The sequence below is a fragment of the Oryctolagus cuniculus genome, chromosome 11 (genome assembly GCF_964237555.1).
Source record: "Oryctolagus cuniculus chromosome 11, mOryCun1.1, whole genome shotgun sequence".
Taxonomy (NCBI): Eukaryota; Metazoa; Chordata; class Mammalia; order Lagomorpha; family Leporidae; genus Oryctolagus; species Oryctolagus cuniculus.
Window position 1 is genome coordinate 20259972 of NC_091442.1, and position 25061 is coordinate 20285032.

The window sequence follows — 25061 nt, forward strand, 5'->3', positions numbered from 1 at the left end:
TAATCCTAGAGCCTCCTCAAGAAACCCCAGAGGGGCCAGCAATGTGGCATAGTAGATTAAACATCTGCCTCTGGCACATTCCACATGGGCGCTGATTCAAGTCCCCGTTGCTCCACTTCTGATCCAGCTCCCTGCTGATGGCCTGGGAAAGCAGTAGAAGATGGCCTAAGTGCTTGGGCCCCTGTACCCACATGGAGACCCGGAAAAAGCTCCTGGATCCTAGCTTTGGATCAGCCCAGCTCCAGCTGTTGTGGCTATTTGGGGAGTGAATAGAGAATGAAGGATCTCTCTCTGTGTCTGTAACTCTGCCTCTCAAGTAAATAAATACATCTTTTTTTTAAACTTTTATTTAATAAATATAAATTTCCAAAGTACAGTTTATGGATTACAATGGCTTTTTCCCTCCCATCTCCCGTTCCCTCTCTCATACCATTCACATCAAGATTCATTTTCTTTTTCTTTTTTTTTTTTTTTTTGACAGGCAGAGTGGACAGTGAGAGAGAGAGAGACAGAGAGAAAGGTCTTCCTTTGCCGTTGGTTCACCCTCCAATGGCCGCCACGGCTGGCGCGCTGCGGCCAGCGCACCGCGCCGATCCGATGGCAGGAGCCAGGAGCCAGGTGCTTATCCTGGTCTCCCATGGGGTGCAGGGCCCAAGCACTTGGGCCATCCTCCTCTGCACTCCCTGGCCACAGCAGAGAGCTGGCCTGGAAGAGGGGCAACCGGGACAGAATCCCGCGCCCCGACCGGGACTAGAACCCGGTGTGCCGGTGCCGCTAGGCGGAGGATTAGCCTAGTGAGCCACGGCGCCGGCCAAGATTCATTTTCAATTATCTTTATATACAGAAGATCAATTTAGTATATATTAAGTAAAGATTTCAACAGTTTGCACCCACACCAAAACACAAAGTGTAAAATACTGTTTGAGTACTAGTTATAGCATTAAATCTCAATGTACAGCACACTAAGAACAAAGATCCTATATGAGGAGTAAGTGCACAGTGACTCCTGTTGTTGACTTAAATTGACACTCTTGTTTATGGCGTCAGTAATCACCCTAGGTTCTTCTCATGAGTTGCCAAGGCTATGGAAGCATTTTGAGTTTGCCAACTCCGATCTTATTTAAACAAGGTGATATAGTCAAAGTGGAGGTTCTCTCCTCCCTTCAGAGAAAGGTACCTCCTTCTTTGATGGCCCGTTCTTTCCACTGGGATCTCACTCACAGAATTCTTTCATTTAGGTGTGTGTGGTTTTTTTTTTTTTTTTTTTTTTTTTTTTTTTTTGCCAGAGTGTCTTGGCTTTCCATGCCTAAAATACTCTCATGGGCTCTTCAGCCAGATCCGAATGCCTTAAGGGCTAATTCTGAGGCCGGAGTGCTGTTTAGGACATTTGCCATTCTATGAGTCTGCTGTGTATCCCGCTTCCCATGTTGGATCATTCTCTCCCTTTTTAATTCTATCAGTTAGTATTCGCAGACACTTGTCTTGTCTATGTGATCCCTTTGACTCTTAGACCTACCAGTGTGATCAATTGTGAACTGAAATTGATCACTTGGACTAGTGAGATGGCATTGGTACACGCCACCTTGATGGGATTGAATTGGAATCCCCTGGCACGTTTCTAACTCTACCATTTGGGGCAAGTCAGATTGAGCATGTCCCAAATTGTACATCTCCTCCCTCTCTTATTCCCACTCTTATATTTAACAGAGATCACTTTTCAGTTAAATTTAAACACCTAAGAATAATTGTGTGTTAATTACAGCGTTCAACCAATAGTATTAAGTAGAACAAAAAAAATACTAAAAGGGATAAAGTATTAAGTTGTTCATCAACAGTCAGAACAAGGGCTGATCAAGTCACTGTTTCTCATAGTGTCCATTTCACTTTTTGGTGCTGGGTTAGCTGTCACCGATCAGGGAGAACATATGATATTTGTCCCTTTGGGACTGGCTTACTTCACTCAGCATAATGTTTTCTCAAGTAAATAAATAAATCTTAAAAAAAAAAAAAAAGAAAGAAAGAAAGAAAAGAAAACAAAGTGAGTATCCCTAGAACTTCTACCCCAACCTTAAGAATAGAGATTCTAAGATTCTAGATCATAACTCACAAGACTGGGCACTTACCCTGTAAACAGATTACATCACTAAGTTGTTCCTAAAGAAGTCAGACCTATACCAAAATGATGAGACAATAACCTTGGAAAAGTCAAGAGCCTCCAAGAGCAGGGAGATATCCCACATTTAGCTGGAGGTGAATCCAGTCCATGTAAAGCCACGTGGCTCAAGCTTCTATCTGCTGCTTTGGCTTACTGAAGAAAAATAAATCATATATAGCCCCCAAACCTCACCTAACCATAAAAGTAGAAGATCAGAATAAGAAATACCACTAGTGGTCATGGGGCTGAAACTCTTCCAAACCAGCAGTAACACTGTATGCCTCCCAATGGTAACTGAGGCTATCAGCCCAGTAGCAAGAAAGGAAATAGCTGCTTCTCCAGCCTCACTCAAAAGCCCTGTAATTAATCACATACGATTTATATAATCTTTACATAAAAATAAACCAATGTCTGAACTTCAAAAATTCTTCCCTTCCCTCCAATATTCTCAAAAGTACATTGTGATCCTCAGAAACACGGGCTGGTGAACTACAGTCAACAGGTCGAAGACAGCCTACTGTTTCTGTAAGTAAAGTTTCACTGAGTCACAGCCATGCTTTTTCATTCACGTATTGTCTACAACTGCTTTTAAGCCACACCAGCAGAACTGAGTAGCTGCAACACCATATGGCCTGCAAAGCCTAAAATATTTCCTATCTGGATCTGTACAAAAACATTTGCTAACCGCCACTTTAGAATAATATGTTTCTTAAAGTACAATATATTTGAGCAATTAAAACCCTAACCAGGGGTGGTGTTGTGGTACAACAGGTTAAGCTACCATTTAGGATGCCTGCATCCCAAATTGGGAGTGCTGGTTCCAGTCCTGTATACTCATGATCCAGTTTTCTGCTAATGACTCCTGAGAGGCAGCAGATAGCTCAAGTACATGGGCCCCTGCCATCCACAAGGGAGAACCAGATGGAGTTCCAAGGTCCTGGTTTTAGCCTGGCCCAGCCCTAGCTGTTGCATGCATTTGCAGAGTGAACCTGTAGATGGAAGAGATCTTTCTCTTCCTCTCTCTCTCTCTCTCTCTGCTGCTTTGCCTTTCAAGTAGATGAAAACAAAAATTTTTTTAAACCTAATTAATTTTAAAACATAGTTCACTCTTTGCTCAATTATGCTGGGAAAAAAAACTGATCTGCGAAATGATTTAGTCTTTAGCAAAATGGCAAAGGTAGTTCTCTCTATTTTGAGAGTCAGTTTATATAAAAAACAATTAAATAAACTTAGATTACAATTTTGTGGTCTGAATCAAAAAATCATTGAAACTTCTAATAATGGGAAGTGAGATCATCATTCCCAATATTTAGTGTTGAAAATATTTAGTTGGGGCCAGCACTGTAGCATAGCAGATAAAGCCTGCCACCTGCAGTGCCGGCATCTCACGTGGGCACCTGTTTGAGTCCCAGCTGCTCCACTTCCGATCGAGCTCTCTGCTATGGCCTGGGAGAGCAGTAGAAGATGGCCCAAGTCCCTGGGCCCCTGTACCCATGTGGGAGACCTGGAAGAAGCTCCTGGCTTTGAATCGGCATAGCTCCGGCCACTGCGGCCATCTGGGGAGTGAACCAATAGATGGAAGACCTTTCTCTTTCTCTCTCTCTCTCTGCCTCTCTATTATAACTCTTTCAAATAAGTAAATATATCTTCAAAAAAAATATTTAGCTAATCTCTCTACATCATTGGCCAAGAGAACTAATATTCACTTCAGAACCCTCAGAATTTGCTAATTTATGCATACATACATAAGAAAACCGGCTAATTACCAAATAATAAAACAAACAATATAAAGGGTAGTCATGTTTCTCAAAAGAGAAAAATAAAAATTTTTTGCACTACAATAAACTTTTTTTTTTTTTTGGACACGCAAAGTGGACCGTGAGAGAGAGACAGAGAGAAAGGTCTTCCTTTGCCATTGGTTCACCCTCCAATGGCCGCCATGGCCGGCGTACCGCACTGATCCAAAGCCAGGAGCCAGGTGCTTATCCTGGTCTCCCATGGGGTGCAGGGCCCAAGCACTTGGGCCGTCCTCCACTGCACTCCCGGGCCATAGCAGAGAGCTGGCCTGGAAAAGGGGCAACCGGGACAGAACTGGTGCCCCAACCGGGACTAGAACCCGGTGTGCCGGCGCCGCTAGGCAGAGGATTAGCCTATTGAGCCACAGCGCCAGCCAGTACAATAAACTTTTAATTTTATTTTCCATGAACCTTTGGAAGAAACTCTTAGATAGACAGCCAAGGTCCTTTCCTCAAGTTGGTTAGATGGGGAAAGGAGACATATACATCTTTTTAAAAATTTATTTGAAAGGCAGACTTACAGAGAAAAAAGAGAAGAAGAAAGAGAGGGAGATCTTTTATATACTGGTTCACTCCCCAAATGGCTGCAAAGGCCAGAACTGGGCAGGTCTGAAGTCAGGAACCAGGAGCTTCTTACAGGTCTTCCGCATGGATGCAGAAGCCCAAGCACTTGTTTCTTTGTCTTTCCAGGTCCATTAGCAGGGAGCTGGATAGGAAGTGGAGCAGCAAGGACTCAAACCAGCGCCCACATGGGACGCCAGCACTGCAGATGACAGCTTGACCCAGTATGCCACAGCACCAGCCCTGAGACATACACATTTTAAAGCATAAGCAACTGAATAGTGAGATACACAAAAGTGATACAGGAAGTACATAAGAGTGATACAGAAAGGACCAGCACAGGTTTAGAGAAGATGGTCCTGGGTCAAGTAAGATGAGTGTACAAGAATGGGTTGTGGACAGCTAAGTGATGGAGAGAAAGCAGAAGAGGAAGAAGAAACAAGGGCAGATGATGTTGAGGAAAGATTTTTAAGGAGTCTTAGGGGAATTTAATTTCTGAGTCTGGCTAAAGAGTAACGCCAAGCAAAATCAGCAGTAAAATTATCAGCACCCTCCAGTTTGGTAAGGGGCCAGACTGTAACAGGGATTTCATACAAGGAAAGGAGTGTAGACGTGAGCATTGTGGTTTATCAGGTTAAGCCACGGCCTGGGATGCTTGCATCCCATATTCTAAAATGCCCAGTTCCAGGCAGCTACTCTGTACTTCCAATTCAACTTCTGCTATCAAGTCTGGGAGGCAACAGATGATGAACGGTTCATGTGCCTGAGACTCTGCCACACACATGAAAACCTGGCTGGAGTTCCTGGCCCCTGGCTTTGGCCCAGCCCGGCCCAGGTTGTTGTGAACATCTGGGGAGTGAACCAGCAGATGCAAGATCAATCAACTGATCTCTCTCTCGCTCTCTGCCTTTCAAACAAATAAATCCTTATTAAAAAAAAAAAAAAAAAAAAAAGCCTAAGGAGGCCACCCTTGATCCTACAGATCAGTGTTCTTAATGATACTTTTTTTAAAATGCAGATTTTCCAAAAATCATCTTCCTTCTAGATTTAAAAAGTTAAAATTTACAGAGGTGCATTTAGTGTGATTCAAAGTCCTCCACCACCTGATAGGCCAACCTGAACTTTTCTAAAAACAGACAAGCCCCATTGCCCCTTTCAGACATAAAACAGCTGAAAACAGATCCTCACAAATTGGTCCAGAACTAGTTCTATTTCTCTATTCTTTCCCATATTTCCAAAAATGTATTACAAGGACATACAATTTTCTTACAATCAGAAAAAAAGTTTAAGTGTAAGTAAGGCAGATATCCTGTATTATTAAAGGCCTTTGTTTCAGAAGATGGAAAAATTAGCAATAAACTGTCAAAAAGCAATCTTCCGGCCTGCTATAAATTAGTCTATAATAATTTCAAGTTTGGAAGCAGGCATTTGGTATAAACATTAAGAGACCACTTGGGATACCTACATCCCATATCACAGTGCTTGGGTTAAAGTCCATGCTCTGCCTCTGATCCAGCTTCCTGCCAATGCACACCCTGGGAGACAGAGGTGAGACAGCCCAAGTACTTGGGTACCTGCCACCCACATGGAAGACCAAGATGGAGTTCCAGACTCCTGGTTTCAGCCTGACCTAGCTGCTGGCTACTGTAGGCATTTGGGGAATGAACCAGCAGAGCAAAGAGATCTGTCTTTGTCTCTCTATATGTGTCTTCAAGCTTTTCAAATAAAAATTTTCAAAATAATAATTTCAAACTTATTTTCAATATTTTCATTCATAGGGACGATGCATTTTATTTATTTATTTATTTTAAAGATTTATCCACTTATTTGAGAGGCAGAGCTACAGAGAGGCAGAGGCAGAGAGACAGGGAAGTCTTCCATCCACTGGTTCACTCCCCAGATGGCCGCAATGGCCACAGCTGCACCAATTCAAAGCCAGGAGCTTCTTCCTGGTCTCCCACGCGGGTGCAGAGGCCAAAGGGCTTGGGCCATCTTCCACTGATTTCCCAGGCCACAGCAGAGAGCAAGATTGGAAGAGGAGCAGCCGGGATCTGAACTGGTGCCCACAGGGAAGCCAGCAGGCGGCAGCTTTACACGCTACACCACAGTGCTGGCCCCGGGAAGATGCATTTTAAGGTAGAAGGCGTAGCTGCCTTTAGCTTAAGTAGAGGAAAATATTTACAACAGGCAAAAGTATGTGTTTTTTGAGTGGAGGGGAAAGACGTAAACATATTTTAATATCTAATAGCTATCAGATCTTAGAAACAAAGCCAGGGGCCAGTGTTGTAGCATAGCAAGTAAAGCCTCTGCCTGCCATGCTGGCATCCCATATGGGCACTGGTTCAAGTCCTAGCTGCTTCACTTCCAATACACCTCCCTGTTATTGTGCCTGGAAAAGCAGCTGAGGATGGCTCAAGTATTTGGGCCCCTGCCAACTACAGAGGAGACCTGGATAGGACTCCTAGCTCAGGCTTTGACTTGGCCTGCCCCAGGCCATTGTGGCTGTCTTTGGAGTAGACCAGTAAATGGAAGCTCACTCTCTCTTTCTGAACTCTGCCTTTCAAATAAAGAAATAAATCTTTGAAAAAAAAAAAAAAAAAAAGGCAGGCCGGCGCCATGGCTCACTTGGTTAATCCTCCGCCTGCAGCGCCGGCATTCCATATGGGCACCGGGTTCTAGTCCTGGCTGCCCCTATTCCAGTCCAGCTCTCTGCTGTGGCCCAGGAGGGCAGTGGAGGATGGCCCATGTGCTTCGGCCCCTGTACCTGCATGAGAGACCAGGAAGAAGCACCTGGCTCCTGGCTTCAGATTGGCGTAGCGCCAGCCGTGGCGGCCATTTTGGGAGTGTACCAATGGAAGGAAGACCTTTCTCTCTGTCTCTCTCTCACTTTCTATAACTCTACTTGTCAAACAAAACAAAACAAAAAACAAAAACCTTTAAGATGAACACACACAGAGCCTGCGTTGCAGCACGGTAGGTTATGCCTTGTTTGTAACCTAGGAATCCCAAATCAAAGTGCCTGTTCAGGTTCATGTCCTGGCTGTTCTGCTTCCATTCCAACTTCCTATTCATTGCCTGCAAAGGCAGCAGATGATGACTCAAGTACTTGGGCCCCTGCCACACATGTGAGAGACCCGGATGGAGTTCCTAGCTCCTGGCTTCAGCTTATTTCTGCCCTGGCTGTTGTAGCCATCTGAGGAGTAAACCAGCAGATAGAAAATCTCTGTCTTTCTCTATATCTCTGTCACTCTGCCTTTCCAATAAGTAAATAAATAAAAAAAAAAAAAGAAAGAAATTGCTATGCCTAAGAGTAAAAGTAACTGTCCAGTTCAACTCTTTAGGAAAGTAAATAAAGCTGAAAAAAAATGATGAACACACATCTGTTAAAACATCCTAGTAAGAACAACAACAAAACCAAGAAAACTCTTAGTAAACATTATAACCCAATCTCTTAATCATATTAATATACTCTAATTGAATGAGTATTAATGCTTAAAGGATTAGCAAAATGAGCTCCTATATATAAAAAATGTATGAAAATGTTATGAAGATCCTGAAAGCAAGCCAGATACACTGGTATAACTTACCTAGGTACAAAAAGATTTTGGAGGTGTTTTAGTATGCTTTGAACATATAGATTAGGCTCTTTAGTAACTGGTAATGGAATAGAATCTTTTGGCAACACTAAAGCCATAATCCAGTCTGTATACACATCAACACAATATTTTACAGTCTCTCCATCCAGTGGAAGGGTCAGTCCATAGCAAATTACTTCCATGGTCCATTTTACCTAGACAAAAGAGAATATTCAAATGTAATTATTATACACCCCCACCTATTTTAGATTAATTTAAAATGGTAACCTCTTAAAGTTGTCAAACTTCTAAATCAGCAGTAAATTCATTTCAATATAAATACCAGATTTAGTCTAGAGAATGCCCTTCTCATGCAACATACTCATTTTTTTAAAGATTTATTTATTTTATTTGAAAGTCAGAATTACACAAAGAGAGGAGAGGCAGAGAGAGAGAGAGGTCTTCCATCCAATGGTTCACTCCCCAATTGGCCACAACAGCAGGAGCTGTGTGGATCCGAAGCCAGGAGCCAGGAGCCAGGAGCTTCTTCCGGGACTCCCACATAGGTGCAGGGGCCCAAGGACTTGGGCCATCTTCTACTGCCTTCCCACGCCACAGCAGAGAGCTGGATCAGAAGTGGAGAAGCCAGGTCTTGAAATAGGGTCCAAATGGGATGCCACCACTTCAGGCCAGGGTGTTAACCTGCTGTGCTACAGTGCCGGCCCCAACATACTCATACAAATTTGCTCAAGTTCCTGCCACCCATGTGAGAGACTAGCTCAGGGTACCTGGTTCCTGGCTTCAGCCTGGCCCAGCTCCAGCTGTTACAGCCATTTAGGGAGTAAACTGGTAGGTGGAAGACCTTTCTGTCATTTTGCCTTTCAAATAAATATATCTTTTTTAAAAAATAGAAAATTTTAATTGGTCTCTATACTCAGCTTGCATATAGGCATGTATATCATTTAGGAAATCTGTACATAAATTCAACCATATTCCATCTCCAATTATGCAACACATACAAATGACAGGATAATGAACTGTTCAACTTTTTTTTTTTTTTTAAATTTTTTGACAGGCAGAGTGGACAGTGAGAGAGAGAGACAGAGAGAAAGGTCTTCCTTTGCCGTTGGTTCACCCTCCAATGGCCGCCGCGGCTTGCGCGCTGTGGCCGGCACACCGCGCTGATCCGATGGCAGGAGCCAGGTGCTTATCCTGGTCTCCCGTGGGGTGCAGGACCCAAGGACTTGGGCCATCCTCCACTGCACTCCCTGGCCACAGCAGAGAGCTGGCCTGGAAGAGGGGCAACCAGGACAGAATCCGGCGCTCCGACCGGGACTAGAACCCGGTGTGCCGGTGCCACAAGGCGGAGGATTAGCCTAGTGAGCCGCACGCCGGCCAAACTGGTCAACTCTTAACAACAGTTTTCTCTGTTACAAAATATATTTAAGATAAATAGGAGAGAACAACCACAGATGAGAAGGGACTAAAGCCAAGTAAAATCTGAACATGGCACTCTGCTGTATCAAATGAGTTTCAGCCTCTTGTCCCATTGAATCATGTTCTAAAGGCTGAGAAAAACTGCCTACAAGCCTATAGAGCACAGCCCACAGTCACAAAGACATGTGAGGGGCTCTGGAAAAGGGAAAGTATCTTACTTTGCAGAAGAGGATGAAAACTATATCCCACTCACTGTAGACTGGAAAATTTAAGTGAATTCCAGATTAAACTTTGGGACAAATTACCAAGCAGATGACCTGTGAACACTTATAAAAGGGAAGTATGATCCCTGACAACCAGGCTGCTCACGTCAAGCCACACTCACTCCTTTCATACAAGCTTCACTCCTTTTATTAACAGGCTACTGTGAAGAGAGCTGACAATTATGCAGCACTTGTGGTTTACAAAGCACTGTCTTTAATATCATCTGACCATCACAACAACCCTGAATGAGACTAAACTCACTTTATACAGAAGAAAACTGAAGCTCAGCAAGAGTAACTGATTTAGCCCAAGTCACTGATTTGTAAATAGTGAAGCTGAAAATTTGAACATTTGTCTTCCAACTAGAAATTTGAAGCAATTCTCACCATATTATTAACAGCCTCCTATGGAAAAGGGATATCTGGGCTTCTTCAAGAAATCTGCTTAGATGCAGAACACCTTTATGACCATCATGGAGACATACTGCCATAGCATGGTGAAATGGCTGAATGCATAACCGTCCAAAGCGTCATATGAGAGTAACAATGAAGTAATTACCAAGATCATTTTGGAAAAAAGTACCCAGTAGCATACCAAAGACCCTACCAAGATTTTAACTTAGGAAGAGATGACATTCTGCTTACCATCTGCAGGTATCACGAAACTAAAAAGTACAGCTGATGGGCCTTCAGTCAGGGGCCTTCTAGAGGTAGGAATGAGGCCCTCCACACACACACACACACCTCTGAATGGAAATCACAAGACCAAGCCTAGAGCTTAGGGGAAAGGGTCTGACACTCAAGTCTGTTCTGGGCACTGGGCATGGCTAGTATGAAATCCCAGCAACAAAAAAGATACAACCAATTCCTTATAACCAACCCCCTCAAACTCCCAGCCCCAATCCATCATCCCAAAATGATATCAAAACTAAGAAGTCACACTATTTGGGGCAGAAATTTATTTAAGTCAGTATTTAATAAATTTTCCAATAACAAACATTTTCACACACTAGAATAAAATGAAGAAACACTTACTTCTTTGTCAGTTTTTAACAAACTTTCACTAGCAGCCACCGAAGGGGTACCTAATGCTTGACCAAGAGGACGGACAACTGCATTCGCCACCTCTCGACCAACACTCTCTGGATAGCTGTGAAGCACACTGGTATGGCCCTGATCATTCTGAATCACCAGATGCAGTGACCTCCACTCAGAGTACATCGTGCCACTAAAGGACTATCCAACTGACACCTGCAAAGACAAAACAGAAATGCATGTCAAATTATACTACCACACATTAATTAAAATAAGAAACCCAGATTTACTTTAAATGGTAAGATAAAAGCTGTAAACATGTTGCCTCCAGAAGACAAGAAAAAAATATATCTAAACATTTTGGAAATGTCCCAAAACAGTCTCAAGGTGAGATAAGGAAGGAAGGCAGACCCTGGGACACAGCTGTCTGAGCATCTAACCCACACAGCCCTCAGAAGCCCTTAAGTAGTCAGGGAAGATGGCTATTAAGCAAAGGAATAAAATGATCAGAGCTGGCTCTGCTGTGGCCCGGGAGTGCAGTGGAGGATGGCCCAAGTGCTTGGGCCCTGCACCCCATGGGAGACCAGGATAAGTACCTGGCTCCTGCCATTGGATCAGCGCGGTGCGCCGGCCGCAGTACGCCAGCCGCGGCGGCCATTGCAGGGTGAACCAACGGAAGATGGAAGACCTTTCTCTCTGTCTCTCTCACTGTCCACTCTGCCTGTCAAAAAAATAAAAATAAAAAAAATAAAGAGTAAAAAAATTAAAAAAAAAAAAAAAAAAAAAAAACGATCAGAGCTAGAACCCTGACAGCATGAGGGAACCCTCCCCACATTCAATAGTTCTAAGATAGAAAAAATGGAGAATGAAGTGCACTCAGTAGGAAGTGGAAACAGAGTGTTTTTTTTTTTAAGATTTATTTATTTATTTATTTGAAAGTCAGAGTTACACAAAGAGAGGAGAGGCAGAGAGGGAGAGAGGTCTTCCATCCGATGGTTCACTCCCCAGTTGGCTGCAACGGCCGGAGCTGTGCTGATCCGAAGCCAGGAGCCAGGAGCTTCTTCCAGGTCTCCCATGCGGGTGCAGGGGCCCAAGGACTTGGGCCATCTTCTACTGCTTTCCCAGGCTATAGCAGAGAGCTGGATCAGAAGAGGAGCATCCAGGAATCGAACTGGCGCCCATATGGGATGCCAGTGCTTCAGGCCAGGACGTTAACCCACTGCGCCACAGTGCTGCCGCCCCCTCCCCCTTTTTAAAGATTTATTAACAAAGAGTTTTCCGGTTGCCCCTCTTCCAGGCCAGCTCTCTGCTGTGGCCAGGGAGTGCAGTGGAGGATGGCCCAAGTACTTGGGCCCTGCACCCCATGGGAGACCAGGAGAAGTACCTGGCTCCTGCCATCGGATCAGCGCGGTGGGCTGGCCACAGCGCGCCGGCCACGGCGGCCATTGGAGGGTGAACCAACAGCAAAGGAAGACCTTTCTCTGTCTCTCTCTCGCTATCCACTCTGCCTGTCCAAAAAATAAATTAATCAATCAATCAATTTAATTTGATTTAATTAAAATAACCAGAGTTTTTTTAGATTTTTCAGTCAAGGTTTCTAAGTACAGTAGTCCCACCTTATCTGTGGTTTTGCTTTCCACAGTTTCAGTTACCAGAAATCAACCATGGCTCAAGAAATATTAAATAGAAAATTCTAGGAAAAAAATAAACAATTCTGAAGTTTTAAACCACGCACCATTCTGAGTAGCATGAAAAAATCTCAAGCTGTCTCACCCCTCCTAGGGTGTAAAATCATCCCTTTGTCTCAAATACCCATGCTAGTTAAACTACCCACCTGTTACTTAGTCACTTAGTGGCCATCGCAGCTGTCCAATAACTGTGTGCTTGTGTTCAAGTAACCTTATTTTACTTAGTAATCGCATTAAAGCACAAAACTAGTCATGCTGGCAACTTAGATATGCCAAAGAGAAGCCATAAAATGCTTCTTTTAAGTTAAAAGAAAAACGTTGTCAACCTGGCAAAGGAATAAAAATGTATGCTCAAGTTACAAAGATCTACACTAAGAACAAAAATTTTTTTTAAGATTTTTTTGTTTATTTTAATGCAGACAGAGAGAAAGAAATCTTCCATCTGCTGGTTCATGCCCCAAAATGGTCTCAACAGCCAGGGCTGGGCCAGGCCAAAGCCAAGAGTCCAGAACTCTATCAGGTCTCCCATGTGGATGGCAGGGGCCAAATACTTGGGCCATCTTTCACTGCTTTCCTCAAAACATTAGCAATGAACTGGATGGAAAAGGAAGTAGTCAGGACTGCAGCTGGTACTCCAATATGGAATGCTAGTATCCCAAGTGGTGGTTTAAACTCATTACACCACACCACCACCCCCGGAACAAATCTTCTAACTGTGAAATCGTGAAGAAGGAAAAAGAAATTAATGCTAGCTTTGCTGTCAACCTTAAACTGCAAAAGTTATGACCACAGTGTGTGGTAAGCACTTACCTAAGATAGAAAGGGTATTAAATTTGTGGGTAGAAGAAATAAGCAGAAAATGTGTTCTCACTAATGACAATTACACCACAAAGCACTAAGCCTATACCAGCCTGCAAGGTTTAAGTCTCTTTGGTTTGAGGACCCACTGAGAGTCTTAGAAAGACTCTCCCAGACAGAGGGGTATTCTGTTCCTATTATATACTAGAAATAGGGCCGGCGCCGTGGCTCAATAGGCTAATCCTCCACCTTGCGGCGCCGGCACACCGGGTTCTAGTCCCGGTCCGGGCGCCGGATTCTGTCCCGGTTGCCCCTCTTCCAGGCCAACTCTCTGCTATGGCCAAGGAGTGCAGTGGAGGATGGCCCAGGTGCTTGGGCCCTGCACCCCATGGGAGACCAGGAAAAGCACCTGGATCCTGGCTCCTGCCATCAGATCAGCGCGGTGCGCCGGCTGCAGCAGCGGCCATTGGAGGGTGAACCCACGGCAAAGGAAGACCTTTCTCTCTCTGTCTCTCTCTCTCACTGTCCACTCTGCCTGTCAAAAATAAAAAAAAATTAAAAAAAAAGAATAAAGAAATAAATCCTTGTAACTTTCCACCAATGTTCTTAAATTAGACTTACACAATTCCTTGAAAATATTTTATTCCCTACAATAGTGATGCTCAAATTTCCAGTAAAGGAGCACTTGGAAGTTACAATGTTCTTTAGAGAACATATTAAAAGCTGCCACTTATTGGGGGCCGGCGCCGTGGCTCACTTGGTTAATCCTCCGCCTGCAGCATCGGTATTCCATATGGGCGCTGGGTTCTAGTCCTGGCTGCTCCTCTTCCAGTCCAGCTCCCTGCTGTGGTCCAGGAAGGCAGTGGAGGATGGCCCATGTGCTTGGGCCCCTGCACCTGCATGGGAGACCAGGAGGAGGCGCCTGGCTCCTGGCTTCGGAACGGTGTAGCTCCGGCCATTTAGGGGATAAACCAGCGGAAGGAAGATTTTTCTCTCTGTCTCTTTCACTAACTCTATCTGTCAAATTACTAAGATTTACTATATGTTACTCATATAGTCATCAAAACAATCCTATGAATACTCACAATACCCTATTCCAGAGATGAAACAGTCTGCGTCTTACTTTACCTAGGATTCAGACAGACCTGGGTTTTGAGCCCATTTCTGTTGGGCTCCATATTGTATCCTGTATATTCTACAAGGCAGGCACCACTGTTGCCTGAGCCGTACACTCTCATGAAATGATACCTACGTCTACCATACAAACAAGACATTTTAGCTACAGAAAACGTATCTGTGCAAATGCCATGTAAATACCATCACCGTAAATGCCTGACTCATAGAAACTCAAGGGTGGTTAGTTTTTACAATTTACTTTTGTTAGATTCCATTTTCTACTTGTTCTAAAATCTGTTGCCCAGAGAGCAGTTTAAGCAAAACATATGGAAACAATCACTCTTGAAAAAGTTTTATCCCTTAAGCAAATTTTTCGTCAAACTGAGAAGAGACTAGCATTGCTGAAGTTTATCCTGGAAAACCTAATTCCAGCTTACCAAACATCAGTGTTTTTCAAGAGCCTACTGCATTTGAAAGTCACAGATTATACAATGGAAAAATCTTGACCATCAGTCAAAGTCACAATCTGATTCTGAATGGCTTTTTCTTCTCCTCTCCATATATAAGAATCCATCACTGTCCCTCCCCATTTTGTTTCTTCTCTTAGATCCTATTCAAACTAATCAGCTTCTTTTGGAATCTGAGGGACTTTGGGCATAGGCACCTTTCAGTGATCCTATAAGGATCTTCTGATCTCCTCTCTGATCTTTTCCTGAAAATGGGAAGGCAGGAGGGATGGCTCCATTTCTAACAAGGTATCCACATTCACAGGAATGGTAGAAGTGTCTACTGACAATTTCCTCATGATTTATAAGAAAATTCTCCAACAATATCATGGTGTCCTGAATAAGCACCTAAAACATGGAAGGGGGAAAAGGAATGCTCAGATAGGGAGCCATTACCTTCAGAACACAACTTACTCCCACACCACACATATTTTTGGCTTTTTAATTAATATCCATATATGTATATACATTCATACACCTATGTACATGTACATATACAGTATATACATAGTACAAAAATGATGATGGGGCTGGTGCTGTGGCGTAGTAGGTAAAGCCGCAGCCTGCAGTGCCACCATCCCATTTGGACACTGGTTTATTAAGTCCTTGCTGCTCCCCTTCTGACCCAGATCTCTGCTAAGGCATGGGAAAGAAGCAGAAGATGGCCCAAGTCCTTGGGCCCCTGAACCCACGTGGGAGATCTGAAAGACGCTCCTGGCTCCTGGTTTCAGATCGATGCATCTCTGGCCATTGCGGCCATTTGGGGAGTGAACCAGCAGATGGAAAACCTCTCTCTCTCTATCTCTGCCTCTCAAATAAATAAATAAACCTTAAAAAAATAAAAGAGTGGTGAACAACTTGTGAAAAAATGAAATCAGAGTAATTCTATTTTAGTGTAAAAATTTTTTCTGAAATCTATGCATATAGTTTTTCATAATATGTATTTTTCATAAGTTGTTGAAGACCTCTTGTATACACACTGTAAAGTCTCTTATATACATGCACAAGAATATTATACCGGGGAGATTTTTGTTTTATCTAGTGTAGTTTATCATCTTTTCCATTTTTTATTTGGCTTCATTCCCTGTCGAAACAATTTGTTTCCCTGGACAATCCAAATTAAGAACTTTTTTCTCCACCCAAACTCAATCGTATTAAAATAACTACAGACATAGCTAGAAATTGTACATTTTTCTGTATCATGTTTTTTCCATTCAACAGTACCTCATGAACACTCTTCTGATTAAAAGTAGATTCTTTTTTAATAGTCATGTAATATTCTACAGCGTAGCTGTGGCATAATTTACTTACTCAGTAAGTAAATGTGCATTTACTTAATTTTCTTTTTTTTTTTTTTTTTTGGTCACCAGGAAATAATGATGTGGTAAACAAGCCCGGAGCATATCCATAAATCTCTAATCAGTGCCCTTTCTCCAAGACTGAAAATGCTGGATCAAAGGATATATGTATTTTAACATTAATAGGTCTTTCAAGATTGCTTCCCCCAAAAAAGCTGTAACAACTCTCATTTGTATTAGGTATCGAGAGCCTTGCCCTCCTCTCCCCCTCCACTCCCTGCCAGGATCAGTTTTATTTATTTGCCAATTTGACATATGCAAGGTGAAATTTTATTGCTCTAATCAAATATTTCCTTATATTTTATAGCTACTGATCTTGAGTCTGTCTTAAAAGTTTCCTCCCTCCATTCCTCCTCTATCAGTGAAATTATGGGTCACAAACTAAATCTAACAGGTAATAATTCTGATTTTTACTTCCATTTTTAAAATATTTATTTATTTACTTAAAAGACAATTACAGAGATAGAGAAGAAAGAGAGAGATCTTTAATCTACTGGCTCACTCCCCAAATGGCCACACAGCTGGAGCTGGGTTAAGCCAAAGCTAGGAGAGCCAGGAATTCCAACCGGTTCTCCCACAGAGGTAGCCAAGGACTGGAGCCATCTTCCATTGCTTTCCCAGGCTCAACTGCAGGGAGCTGGATCAGAAGTGGAGAAGCTGGCCGGCGCCGCGGCTCACTAGGCTAATCCTCCGCCTAGCGGCGCCGGCACACCGGGTTCTAGTCCCGGTCGGAGCGCCGGATTCTGTCCCGGTTGCCCCTCTTCCAGGCCAGCTCTCTGTTGTGGCCAGGGAGTGCAGTGGAGGATGGCCCAAGTGCTTGGGCCCTGCACCCCATGGGAGACCAGGATAAGCACCTGGCTCCTGCTATCGGATCAGCGCAGTGCGCCTGCCGCATTGGAGGGTGAACCAACGGCAAAGGAAGACCTTTCTCTCTGTCTCTCTCTCTCTCACTGTCCACTCTGCCTGTCAAAAAAAAAAAAAAAAAAAGAAGTGGAGAAGCTGGGACTCGAGCTATGCTAATATGGGATACCAGTGTTACAGATGGTGGCTTAACCTACTGTTTCACAACACCAGCCCCCCAACTGTGGAAATATTAAGGGCAAGTTTGGTTAATATGATGGTTGGGGTGTCTGTATTATGGGCAGAGTCAGGAAATCTATATATCCTGAAACTAAAGACAGTTCCGCACAATGAAAAATTATGCCACATCTCACACACCATTTGAATGGCTTCCAGAAAATCATTCTATTCTTGTCTAAAACTAAAATTTAGCTCAATTATATATAAATATAAAACATATTGCTATTTTAATGTATTTAATTTTCTAATAGTACAATTATGCTACTCATGTAAATCAAGAAAAGAGTGAAGTTTATGATTTAGACCACTGCCTTAAGGGCCAGCATTGTGGTACAGGGGTTAAGTGGCCACCACTGAAACTGGCATCCTATATGAGGGCTGGTTTGAGTCCCAACTGCCTCATTTCTCATTCAGCTCACTGTTATTGCACCTAGGAAAGCAGCAGAATATGGCCCAAGTACCTGGACCCCAGCCACTCATGTAGGAGATCAGGATGGAGTTCCTGGCTCCTAGCTTCAGCCTGGCCCAGCTCCAGCCATTGCAGCCTTATGGGGAGGGAACCAGCAGATAGGAACTCTCTCTCTCTTTCTCTCATCCCATGTGGGTGCCAGTTTAAGTCCCAACTGCCCCACTTTCGATCCAGGTCCCTGCTAATGAGCCTGGGAAAGCAGCAGCAGATGGCCCAAGTCCTTGGGCCCCTGCACCCATGTAGGAGACCTGAATGGAGTTCCAGGATCCTGGCTTCAGGCAGGCCTAGCCACTGTGGCCATTTGGGGAGTGAACTAGCAGATGGAAGACCCCCCTCTCTCCCTCACTTTAAGACTGCCTTTCAATAAATAAATAATTTTTTTAAAAAAAATTCATTACTGAAGCAAGCATTTGGTACAGTAGTTAAGTCACTGCTAGAGATGCCTGTATCCTATATTGGAGTGTCTGGGTTTAGAATTCAGCTTCCTTCTCCATTCCAGCTTCCTGTTAATGTACACCCTGAGGGGCAGTAGGGAATGGCTCAAGTACTTGGGCCCCTGCCACCCGTATGGGAGGCCTGAAGTAAAAGTTCTTAGCTCTTGGTTTCGGCCTGATCCAGCCCCAGCAGTGGGCATTTGCAGAGTTAATCAGCAGATGAAAGATTCCTCCCTCCCTCTAGTAAATAAAATGTATTTATTTGTAATATAAAGAGAACAATTTCACATAGTTCATAGACACAATTCTTTTTCTTTTTTAAAGATTTATTTATTTCAAAGTCAGAGTTACAAAGAGGATAGAGGGATAGAGAGCGAGTGAGCTTAAACTGCTGGTTCACTCCCCAGATGGCTGAAATGGCCAGGGCCAGGGCCAGGCGGAAGCCAGGTGCTTCTTCCAGGTCTTCCAAAAGGGTGGCTGGGGCACAAGCACTTGAACCATACTCCACTGCTTTTACCAGGCCAATAGCAGGGAGTTGGATCAGAAGTGGAACAGCCAGAACTGGAACTTCCAATTCAGCTCCCTGGGAAGGCAACAGATGATGGCCCAAGAAGTTGGGCCCCTGTCACCCATGTGAAAGATACAGACAGAGTTTGAGATCCCTGGATTCGGCTGTCCCCACCCTGGCCATTGCTGTCACTTGGGGAGTGAACCAGTAGATAGAAGAAGATCTCTCCGTATCAGTCATTCTGCCTTTCAAATAAATGAAGTAAATCTTCAAACATACACACAAACAAATAAGATCTTCCTCTTGCTGTTGCAACTCAAGCTTTCCAAAGCAACGAATATCAGAGATCTCAGAGAATATCACTAACTTTCAGGAGCTAGAATTGTTGCATAGCCTAGACCCTCTTGGGCAAGAATGTGCATATCTGCACATTCATCATAGCAGAACTTTGCTATCCCTTGACCATCTACTCCATATGCCATGGAACTTTCTCCAGCTCCAACCTATCAATAACTTGGACAGCTGTAAGGTACTGAAAGCTAACAGGCCATTTTTCTAGCACTTACACAAGGACAGCATAGATGTTTTGCAAGGACACAGAAGACAGAAACATCAAACTAACGTTTGTTTCAGTGCAAAATTTTTAAAATCTATAGCTTTTCTTAATAATCCATATTTTGAGCCCACTGTTGTGGCATGGCAGGTTAAGTCACCATTTCCAACACCAGCATCCCACACAGGCGCCAGTTTGAGTCCTTGCTGCTCCACTTCCAATCCAGTTCCCTGCTAAACTGCCTAGGAGTGGCCGACACTGTTACATAGGTTAAGCTTCCATCTGCAATGCCAGCATCCCTATATGGGTTCAAGTCCTAGCTGCTCCACTTCTGATCCAGCTCCCTGATAATGGTCTGGGACAGCAGTGGAAGATGGCTCAAGTGCTTGGGCCCCTGAATCCATAAGGGAGACCTGTAAGAAGCTCCTGGCTCCCATAATGGGAGACCTGTAAGAAGCTCCTGATTCCTGGCTTCGGATCAGCCCAGCTCCGGCCATTGTAACCATTTGGGAAGTGAATCAGCAGATGGAAGACCTCTCTGTCTCTCCCTCTGTCTGTAACTGTGCCTCTCAAATAAATCTTAAAAAATAAATAAAGTACCTGAGAAAGTAGCAGAAAATGACCCAAATCCTTGGACCCCTGCTTCCATGTGAAATAGAGTTCTGGGCTCCTGGCAGGTTGTTGTGGCTACTGGGGAGTGAACCAATGGATGGAAGCTCTTTTCCGGTCTCTCCTTAACTCTGCCTTTCAAATAACTAAATCTTTTTGTTTAAAAATGCACATTTTGGGGCCGGTGCTATGGCCCAGTGGGTTAACGCCCTGGCCTGAAGTGCCCCATCCCACATGGGCACTGGTTCGAGACTGGCCATCCAGCTCTCTGCTATGGCCTGGGAAAGCAGTAGAAGATGGCCCAAGTTCTTGGGCCTATACGCCCGCATGGGAGACCCGGAAGGAGCTCCTGGGTCCTGGGTTCGGATCAGTGCAGCTCTGGCCATTGCTGCCAACAGGGGAGTTAACCATCAGATGGAAGACCTCTCTCTCTCTCTCTCTGCCTCTCTTCTTTCTGTGTAACTCTGACTTTCAAATAAATGAATAAATCTTTTTTTTTTTTTTTGACAGGCAGTGGACAGTGAGAGAGAGAGACAGAGAGAAAGGTCTTCCTTTGCTGTTGGTTTACCCTCCAATGGCCGCTGCGCTGCGGCCGGCGCACCACGCTGATCTGATGGCAGGAGCCAAGTACTTCTCCTGGTCTCCCATGGGGTGCAGGGCCCAAGCACTTGGGCCATCCTCCACTGTACTCCCTGGCCACAGCAGAGAGCTGGCCTGGAAGAGGGGCAACCGGGACAGAATCCGGCGCCCCAACTGGATAAATCTTTAGAAAAGAAAAATCTTAAAAAAAAAAAAAAAAAAAAAAAAACTGTTACATTAAGAATACTATTTTAAAAATAAATAAATAAATAAAATGCACATTTTGCATGGACCTTTTTAAGGTTTATCATAGGTATGAATTTCACAATTATTTTGCACCAAAATAAACTTCATCCTGACCACATATGTGAAATATTCAGACAACGGCAAGAACTACCAAGTTGACTTAGTTAATAAGTACTTATTATATACCATGTACAATGCACAGTACTTTTTAAAACATTTATTTATGGGGCCAACACTGTGGCGCAGCAGGTTAAAGCCTTGGCCTGAAGTGCCAGCATCCCATATGGGCGCCGGTTCTGGTCCCAGCTGCTCCTCTTCTGATCCAGCTCTCTCTATGGCCTGGGAAAACAGCAGAAGATGGCCCAAGTCCTTGGGCCCCTGCACCCATGTGGGAGACCTGGAAGAAGCTCCTGGCTTTGGATCAGCTCAGCTCTGGCCGTTGCGGCCATCTGGGGAGTGACCCAGTGGATGGAAGACCTCTCTGTCTCTACCTCTCTTTTTAACTCTTTCAAATAAATAAAATAAATCTTTGAAAAAAAATAATAAACATTTATTTATTTGAAAAGCAAGTGACAGACACACAAGTCAGGGGTTAGGGTTGGAGGTGGGGGAAGAGAGCAGAGAGAGAGATCTTCTATCTACTGTTTTATTCCACAAATGGCTACAACTGCCAGGGCTGCTAAAGGCTGAAGCCAAGAGCCTGGAACTCCATCCTGGTCTCCCATGTGGGTAGCAGGGGTCCAGGTATTTGGGCCATCTTCCACTACTTTCCTAAGCACATTAGCAGAGTTGGATCAGAAGCAAAGCAGCCAATACTCAAACCAGCATTACAACACGGCATTGCAAGTAGCACTGCAAGCTGGTATTGCAAGTAGCAGCTTAACCCACTGTGGTACAATGCTGGCCCCCAATGCACAGTTTAAAATCATGAAGTAGGGGCTGGCATTGTGGCATAGAAGGTTAAGTTGCCATCTACAATGCCAGCATTCCATATGTGCACTGACTCGAGCCCCATCCGCTCTACTTTCAATTCAACTTCCTATGAACATGCCTGGGAAAACAGCGGAACATGACCCAAGTACTTAGGATCCTGCCATCCACATGGACTCATCCACATGAGACAGGGGTAGAGTTCCTAGCTCCTGGCTGCAGTTTGGCTCAATTCTGGCCATTGCAGCCACTTGGGGAGTGAAACAGCAGGTTTAAGAACTTTCTCACTCTATTTCTTCTTCTCTGTCACTGTCTTTCAAATAAATAAATAAATCTTTATATATATATGTGTATATATATATATATGACCATAATGGAGATGATTAATAGGACTTTTTAAATTTTTTAAAAAATATTTTATTTATTTTATTTGAGAGGTAGAGTTACAGACAGTGAGAGGGAGAGACAGAGAGAAAGGTCCTCCCTCCGCTGGCTCACTCCCCAAATGGCCACAAAGACCAGAACTGCACCGATCTGAAGCCAGGAGCCAAGCGCCCCCTCCTGGTCTCCCAGGTGAGTGCAGGGGCCCAAGGAATTTGGGCAATCCTCTACTGCTCTCCCAGGACACAGCAGAGAGCTGGACTGGAAGTGGACTAGAACTGGCGCCCATGTGGGATGCAGGCACCACAGGCAGAGGATTAACCCATTGTGCCACGGTGCCAGCCCCTAATAGAACTTCACTTCTGTTTTCAAGGAGTCTCTCCAGCTAAGCTAAGACATAGACATAAATAACTATAAGTTAGAATGGCAAAGTGTGAAATGTGTTTTTTTAAAAGCTATAAGCAAGATTCTGTGGAAGTCTTTAGGAGAAAGACTATTTTGATTGAAAGATAGGATAACATCAGGAAAGACTATAGACATGGGGCATATGAATTGAGACACTGAAAGAAGGTTACAATTTTTTAAATTAATTAATTAGAAAGGCCAGAATGGCAGAGAGAGGGAGAGACAGAGATTTTCTATTCCCTGATTTATTCCTCAAATGGCCACAACAGCCAGGGCTGGGCCAGCAGTCAAGAACTCCATCCTGGTCTCCTAATGTGGGTGACGGGGCCTAAGCACTTGGAACATCATCCGTGCTTTTCCAGGCACATTAGCAGGGAACTGAATCAGAAGCAGAGCATCCAAAAGCTGAACAAGCATTCTGATATGGGATGCTGGTGTCAAACCTGCGGAGCCACATGCCAGCCCCAAGAGGTTACAATTCTGACAAAGGTGAGATAACTGAATAGATGAGAACAAGAAGGGGCAGGTAAGAGGACAAAAAATGCACTTGCTTCAGGAAAAGCACCTGAACCTAGAAACCCAGAGCGGCAGGACAGAAGCTATTCATGGAAAGTGGCAAGATATTAAAGGTAAGCAGTGACCAATTTTGGTGGTCTCTGAATGCCCGGACTGGAGATTTGTAAATCAGTAAAAACTGGAGGTAGAGAATGAAAGAATGTTTAACTTCATCATAGGACTGATACAAGAACTGAATTCCCAGTAAATTTGACGGAAGTGTTCAAGAAAGGCTGACAGGAGGGCAGAACAGCAAAATGCATGTGGCTAACATGCAGGAAGGACAGGCAGGGTTAGGCAAGCCAGGGACATCTGAGAACATAACTGAGGTCAGATGATAAAGGGTTCTGCTCCTGAGCTGTTAGCAGAGAAGTCTCACCATCAATGCTCCAGAAATAAAGATGATAGAAGGAAAGGGAAGATGTCAACATTCCCCTACAGACTCCTTCATTTTCTTCCCAATTCTACATGTACTCATTTTCTAGGTATTGGAGGAGTTAAAATAGGCAATCTGTGTTGAGTAACAGTTTAAAGCTTGTAAGAAACACAACACAGTAACATGAAAGTTTTGTCTAAACGACAAATTAATCAATTTGGTGGTAAACAAAGACCACAGCCTGACATTAATTACACCAACTGATTCACTCAATATTTATTACATGCCTTCTATGCACCACACCCAAAGAATATAGCAGTAGAAAAACATCACACCTGTTCCCACGGAGTTTCAAGTTTAACTACTGAGAATAACTTTTTAAAACTTTGTAATTCATCACTAATTTCATTTAAAAAGTACTTACTAAAAACTTCGTAATCTATCGGTTATTTCATTAAACAAGCAGATGGGCCATGCCAGTTGTCCTAGGACTTAGGCATGGGGATCTGAACAGGGCACAATGGCTTCCCCACAGACAGTGTCACAATGAGGAAGACAGGAGAAACTCATGCAGACACCACAGTAGAGCAGTATTTTTATAACTTATGTGATAAGTTTTGAAGACAGTATAATACAGGAGAAAAACTACTGGAGGGGTCGGCACGGTGGCGCAGTGGGTTAATGCCCTGGCTTGAAGCGCTTGTATCCCATATGGGTGCCAGTTTTCGAGACCCGGTTGCTTCACTTCCATCCAGCTCTCTGCTATGGCCTGGGAAAGCAGTGGAAGATGGCCCAAGTCCTTGGGCTCCTGCACCCACGTGAGAGACCCGGAAGAAGCTCCTGGCTTCAGATTGGCGCAGCTCTAGCTGCTGTAGTCAACTGGGGAGTGAACCATTGGATGAAAGACTTCTCTCTCTCTCTCTGCCTCTCCTCTCTCTGTGTAACTCTTTCAAATAAATAAATAAATCTTTAAAAAAATAAAAACTACTGGAGATACTGACTTGATAATAATATACCTTGATATTAATAATTTTCAAGTAGCTTTCATATCTATTTTAAGTATATTTCACATATTGCTATCACAATAACAAGCCTGGAAGTTAAGTAGGACAGGCACCACTAGTTACTAGGTAAAGAAGCAAAGTAAGGGTACAACGTGCTCAGGGTCTTATCAAATAACAGCAGAGCTGGAACGAGAAACTCTACCTCTTACCTCAAAGTCCCAGTGTTTCTTCATTCTGTCTTAACTCCATACCTTACAATATGACCTTGCACAAGTCACGTGGCAATTTTGTCATGGTTTCCTCATTTGAAAAAGAAACAATACCTGAAGTGACTTGGGAGAAGGATTAAATAAAGCAACCTAAGTCAACATACTTTGAGATTTACAAATGCAAGGGACACAATACAAGGTATACCTGATTCTCTTAGGAAAAACAGGGTACCAGGTGCCGAAACACTGAACAAAAGGAACTGTGCTGAATTTTAAGGCATACAGGTGCACTCTAGCTTACCCACATTACATCATGACTAAAGGCAACATGACTACAGTCCTACTGACCCCAGAAGGCAAACACTAATTAAGTTAGCCAAAAAAGGAACATACTCACTTATGCACCAGATCCTACCTGCTCAGGAGCCTATCAAA

At 43.7% G+C, this 25061-nt stretch overlaps 1 protein-coding gene across 5 annotated transcripts in view; it reads right to left on the minus strand.

The window, feature by feature from the left end:
• RALGAPB (Ral GTPase activating protein non-catalytic subunit beta) overlaps positions 1-25061 on the minus strand; it is a 108835-nt gene that overhangs the window by 78833 nt on the left and 4941 nt on the right. For 4 of the 5 annotated variants that reach the window (XM_070051846.1, XM_002710810.5, XM_008256002.4 and 1 more), the window contains exons 2-3: positions 10823-11038; positions 8100-8302 (exon numbers count right to left, since the gene is read on the minus strand). In XM_070051846.1, coding sequence (XP_069907947.1) covers positions 8100-8302; positions 10823-11008 — 389 coding nt within the window. In that variant the 5' untranslated portion in view covers positions 11009-11038. Of the gene's footprint in view, positions 1-8099; positions 8303-10822; positions 11039-12656; positions 12837-25061 lie in introns of all 5 variants that reach the window. The other variant, XM_070051845.1, reaches the window with a different exon arrangement.